General features: G+C 48.5%; 1 protein-coding gene across 1 annotated transcript; it reads right to left on the minus strand.

The window, feature by feature from the left end:
* Positions 1–400: 400 nt before the first annotated feature.
* Positions 401–4,845, minus strand: FABP5 (fatty acid binding protein 5). Its single transcript, XM_072734424.1, has 4 exons — positions 4,572–4,845; positions 1,657–1,829; positions 1,200–1,301; positions 401–659 (listed from the first exon to the last, which is right to left on the minus strand). The coding sequence occupies exons 1-4, from the start codon at positions 4,648–4,650 to the stop codon at positions 606–608; spliced, it is 408 nt and encodes a 135-aa protein (XP_072590525.1). The 5' UTR covers positions 4,651–4,845; the 3' UTR covers positions 401–605.
* Between the last annotated feature and the right edge of the window lie 1,523 nt (positions 4,846–6,368).

Below are 6,368 nucleotides of genomic sequence, written 5' to 3' on the forward strand. Positions count from 1 at the left end.
TCTTTTTTAATGAGAATAGTCTTGCCAGAAATTTAGGATTTCTGAGTTGATACAAAGTCCAAATAGTGTAGGGCAAGCTTAGATAATAGTGTTTTTTTGTTGTTGCTTTGTTTTGTTTTTATTTGAGAGAGACAGACAGACTCCCTGAAGGAGCCTGAAGTGGGCCTCAGTCCCAGGACCATGAGATCATGACCTGAGCCAAGGCAGACACTTAACCAACTGAGCCACCCAGGCATCCCTGACTGGTAGTGTATTTGCCATAGAAGTAGCTCTACAAATAAATTACTAAAATATGATCTGAGTATAGCACCCTCAAGACTACCCCCAGAATTTAGTCAATTCATACTTATTAAAATTCACTACTAATTTCCTTATGAAGTTATAAAAAAGCATACAACACTGGCATAGCACAAACACATTTATTTACTAACCAAAGGAATGATCCTAATTAAATCAACACTTTGAAATAGTTGCATGTAAAATGTTTGTGGTAAAGATAATTGAACACAGTAATGAAAAAAAAAAAAGCAGTATGGAGATTTGCTCATTGAACTGAGCTTGTTCATCCTCACAGCTAATTCCTGTCCAAAATGATGATGGAATTTTTACTCTACTTTTTCATAGATCCGTGTACAGGTGACATTGTTCATGACGCATTCCTAGAAGAACAATAGTGAAGAATTAAGTTAGTCTTGCATCGAAGCACAATGGTAGTAGTTAAATACTAGGATCAGCATCCTACAAAACTTTATAATCTACAAAGATGGAGAAAATGATTTTTAGAATTCCTGCCATTTTGTTTAAGATGCATGTATGCTTTACTGCAAACTTAAGTATTAATTTGCAAAATCTATAAGGTATTCATTTGATCATGGCAAATGTTGTTCCTCATTTTAAAGTAAATGGAAAAATATATGCCCAAGAGGGCATTTTGGTGGCTTGCCCAAAATTTTACTGTCATGTAACAATGAACACAGACTAAACCCAGCTCCAGGTACAACCTCTACTACATTATCTCATGTCTCCACCACCATAAAGTGCTTTCTTAGTTATTAGTGTCTTAATGTTTACCTTATTACTTTGCAATTTTTTTCTACCCAAACCTAGTTATTGTGTTCACGGTCAGTGATACTAAATAGTTACGTGAACTCTGAATGTAAACAAGAAGCCTAATAAGACATAAAAAATTTGGCACTTACCACCACCAATTTCCCATCTTCCAACTTTCTTGTTATTGTGCTTTCCTTCCCATCCCATTCCTGATGTTGAACCAATGCGCCGTCTGTGAAGTTGCAGACAGTCTGCAAAAATACACTTTTTAATCTTCCAAAGTATGTTATAAGACAGATGCCGTGGCTCATAACTTCCTTCAACATTTTTTCATCTTTTCCTTTCTGGGTCTACTTCATTAACCCATAACGATTTTATGCTTCTCAATCTAGAGCCCCACAAAAGACACTTATTTTCTCTCACGTTCCTTAAATTATTTTTCAAAACAGACTAAGTGATGAAGCTGGTACTTTCACTAATTGGTCGAACTCAATTCATAAAATAATTTGGCTTTTTCATTAAGTTTTGCCTATAAACAGTAAGAATATTACTGATACAATCTATCACCGTGGAAACTTCTGTGATTTTTGTTAACTTATGACTTACCTGAGTTTTTCTGCCATCAGCTGTAGTTTCTTCAAACTTCTCTCCCAGATTACACGAAAACTGTGTTGTTTTCAAAGTGCTCTCAGTTTTTATGGTAAGGTTTTTGCCGTCAGAAGAGATGATACAATCTGGTTTGGCCATTGCACCCACTTTTCGCAGAGCCATTCCCACTCCTGTAGGATGTTGTATCATGTTAAATAACAGAAATCCAAAGTGATAGTTTACATCACAAATGCAGCAATTCAATTGCAGTTACTGTGTTGTACATATTTTCACTTGTTCACTTCTCAGTAACAAGTGTAAACACATATCCAGTACTTACCATATGCCAGCACTTAACATATATTAATTAATGGAAGCCTTGCAACAACTATGTGAGAGGTGGAGTGCACCATCTCCATTTTACAAGATGAGAAAGTAACTTACCCCAGCTCATTTAGCTAGAAAATCAAGGAGCTGGAACCAACAGAGCAGGCAGTTTGGCTCCAAAGCTTAGCTCTTGGCCACCATGCTATGCTGGCCTTCAGAAAGCTAGAGAAGAAATCTGGGCTTCTAAAATGGATTTAACTCATTCCACCAAATGTTGTATCATAGGACTCTACCACACCGTCTGACACATACAAAGCTATTTTTTTTAAAGAGTTTATTTATTTATTCTTGAGAGACACGGGTTGGGGGGGGGCGGGGAGGCAGAGACACAGGCAGAGGGAAAAGCAGGCTCCATGCTGGGAGCCCAACGTGGGACTCCATCCCGGGTCTCCAGGATCACACCCCAGGCTGAAGGCGGCGCTAAACCGCTGAGCCACCCGGGCTGCCCAAAAAGCTCTTGATAAACTACACAAAATCCAAATCAATTCTGTTCAAATAGCATGGTGTTTTATGAGTTAACTGCACAATCATGGTCCTAATAAATTGGGAAAACTTTATCCTCAAAAACAGTACGCATATCAGAGCTGTGTAACTCAATTACTAGACGGATATCCTATTTAATTTAGATTCTGTGTATTTCTTCCTATTGTTAACATTTACAAGGAAACTAAGATTTAGCTCAAATCCTGGTTTCACAGATGAGACTACAACCTAAGCAGAATAACTGGCTTGATGATAAAAATTCCCTGAGGTTTGAAATGTCCTCTTGGTACCTTCTCTTTTGCTAGTGTGGGGGTTGGCACCTCATGTTGTTAGTGAAGTCATTAATTCTCACTTTGGACAACTAAAAGGCTCTACTCTTCCCATACCTTGATTGTTCTCTAATGAATTGAGCCTTGACAACCTTCATGACTCTAGAACCCTGGAAACAAGCCATCCAATAAACACATTCACTTTCCAAGTGAGAGAAACAGCATTCTTTACTTGGTCCTCACACAAGTGAACACACACATTTCTTGGATATCAGTGCAGTAGGTGGCTTTCTCCAGAGTTATCTTGATCTAGATCTACAGTGCAAGAAAGAAAAAGACTGAATTCTACTTGTACTCACAGTAGCATAAATACACTCAAGATTCACTATTCAGGGGCAGCCTGGGTGGCTAAGCGGTTTAGCGCCGCCTTCGGCCAAGGGCCTGATCCTGGGGATCCAGGATCGAGTCCCACATCCGGCTCCCTGCATGGAGCCTGCTTCTCCCTCTGCCTGTGTCTCTGCCTCTCTCTCTCTCTCTCTGTCTCTCAGGAATGAATGAATGAATGAATAAATAAATAAATAAATAAATAAATAAATTTTAAAAGTTAGAAAAAAAAAAAAAGATTCACTATTCAGCCTTAACCTCTCGTTGCTTCGGATAAAGGCTAATGAAGGCAGATTCTCAGGTGCCACAGGGACTAGGTTTCAGGAGAGGGTCTTTGTCGTGACTTCTGCACCAGAAAGCAGTCATGTTAACATTTGTGGGATGTGCAGTTTCTAAAGCACCCTTGTGGTCCCAGCAGTCGTCTCCGGGCTGGAACCCCCTTTTCAGATAAGATCCTCGGTAGAGTACTCCATCCCGCTTCCCAGTGGCCTGTGACAAAGGTCCTTTTCTGTTTGCTAATCCACCTAGTGTGTCAACCAGCGTACAGTTACTGTCACTGGCTTGGAAAAAAGGACAATACCAGAGAATCAAGTACTATTTTGAGACAGACAGAGAGAGAGAGAGAGAGAGAGAGAGAGAGAACCGGAACCTTCCTAGAGACTCCTATTGCCTTGAAGGGTTGGAAGCCATCGAGGGCTTTCTGCGGGGCCACACCCATCCTGCATGCACTTGGGAAATGAGCCGCAGGACGGCTCTGCAGTTTCTGACAGGTTTTCCAATAAAACCCACTCCGGGGTGTGATCCTGGAGCCCCGGGATCGAGTCCCACGTCGGGCTCCCCGCATGGAACCTGCTTCTCCCTCTGCTTGTGTCTCTGTGTGTCTCTCATGAATAAACAAATAAAATCTCAATCAATTAATCAATCCATCCATCCATCCATCCATCCTCAGGCCGAGGGCGCAGGGCGGCAGCGGGGCCAAGCGGGCCCTGGGATGGGCCACCTGCCCACGGGGCGCCCGGGGCTGGCAGCGACCTGCTGCCCGGGGCGAGGAGAGCCCGCCGGTTCCCCCGGGGAGGGCGTGGGTGGGGGATGCTGAAGCGGGGCCCCCATTCAGCCCTTCCAAAGGGTTTCTGCCGGACACCGCGCCCCGCGGAGCAGGGGGACCCGCACGCCATCTGGGCACCAAAGATGAGGCGACACGGGAGCCCGGGGGGGGGGGGGGGGGAAGGGGCGGGGAGGGCGAGCGCAGGGAGGGTGTCGGGGCCGCCTGAAGTGGGGGTGGGGGTGGGGGTGGGGGCCGGGGCAGCGCAGGTGGAAGGCCCGCGACGGCGCCCGCTCTCCCCGCGCTGGGCCACGTGCGGCCGAGCCGGGCTCAGCACGCGGACGGCGCCGCCGGGCCGGGAGCCTCACCTACTTCCTTCATGTATTCGTCAAAGCCCTTGCTCTCCACTAAGCGCCATCTTCCTACCAGCTGCTGAAGGGTGGCCATGGTGGGCGCGGGCGCGGGCGCGGGCGGGCGTGCGGAGCGAGCGGAGCAGCGGGGCTGGCAGCAGGAAAACCGCCGCGGCGGCCTTATAAAGGCGGCGCGCGCCGGGCGGCTCCGCGGGGCCAATGGGAGGCGCCCCTCGCCAGGCCCCGCCCCCGGCCCGCCCCCACCAGGCCCCGCCCCCCGCGCGCTCCCCGGGGCCTCTCTCCCCCGGGTCGCCGCGTGCGAACCCGCTCCACCTGCCGGGGGGCCGAGGTGGGTTGGGGGAGGCGAGGTGGCTCCCCCCGCCAGCTCCGCGCTTCCTGCAAGCAGGGACTCGCCCGGCGCGCCCCACGCCGCCCGGGACGCCTGCGCCTGCACGTCGCAGAACCTCCGCGGGGCCGGAGAACCGGAGGGGCCGCTGCGGGGGGCGGGCCCTCCCCCTCCCCCCTCCGCCCCCTCCCCCCTCCCCCCTCCGCCCCCTCCGCCCCCTGCGCCCCCTCCTCCTCCCCTCGGCTCCCCCGCTTTACCTCCCACGCCGCCACTCTTCTTTTTTTCCTCCGAAATACCGGAGTGAATCACCAGTCCCGGCTGGGCGTGGAGGGTAGCGGGGCAGGGATTGATTGATCGGCGGCGGTCTGGCCGGCTGATGGGTAAACTTCTTGGCCTCCCTCGGGTCTGCTCCTAGTCGGGCGGGCTAACCCACATCCCACACCTTCCCGAGGGAGCCTGTGCTCCCCACCCTCGGGCCGCCCCTCGCCCCTCGCCTCTCGCCTCAACTCCCTCCTCCACTCCTGTCCAGGTATAGGGCCCCCGGGAGACTGTTTGCCTGATTTGAGTTAGACGATTTTATCAGAAGGTGCAGGGCAGGGGGAAGATGTCCCAAGAAGTTCAGTTTCCAAACTAAAGCTCCTTAAGATTCCTGATTCTGGGAAACTAACAAAGGGTTGCAGAAGGGGAGGCGGGGCGGGGGGTGGGTGGTAACTGGGTGACGGGCACTGAGGACGGTACTGGATGGGATGAGCACTGGGGGTTACACTCTATGTTGGCAAATTGAAATTGAACATCAATGAAAATATATATTTTTCAAAAAGTTTTTTTAAAAAGTGTGAGTTTGAGTGACTGGCATTGCTAAGAAATGTACCCATCAAGAATGTGGTGTTGGAGACACCTGGGTGGCTCAGTGGTTGAGCGCCTTCCTTCAGCCCCGAGGGTGATTCTACAGTCCAGGGATCGAGTCCCCGCATCGGGCTCCCTGCATGGAGCCTGCTTCTCCCTTTGCCTATGTCTCTGCCTCTCTCTCTCTCTTTCTCTCTCTCTCTTATGAATAAATAAATAAAATCTTTTAAAAAGATGAATGTGTTATTCGTTTACATTCCTAGTGGATTGACCCCTTCATAGTTTGTTCTGACTCCCAAGTGTTTAGACTCCAGCGCTTTCCTCTTTGCCTTTAATTATACTAATAGCCTGTATTTGTTGTGTAGAACACTATACTTGTCAAAGTGTACTTGTCATAGTATCTTACTGTGTGATCACAGGTCCTTGTAGGAGTGGGTGGTGATGAGGTGAGAAAGTTGCCATGCAGAGAGGCCAGCTGCCTTGGTGGAGATAAGGTTCATTTATTGAATGTCTGCTTGTGCTGGAGGCTGCGCTTCCTGCATACTTTCTATCCATTAACTCTGAGCTCCACTAAATTTTTGCTAGTGTTATCCCCATTTTTTAAAAGAGGACATAAGGCAGGG

Source organism: Vulpes vulpes, chromosome 13 (genome assembly GCF_048418805.1).
Source record: "Vulpes vulpes isolate BD-2025 chromosome 13, VulVul3, whole genome shotgun sequence".
NCBI lineage: Eukaryota > Metazoa > Chordata > Mammalia > Carnivora > Canidae > Vulpes > Vulpes vulpes.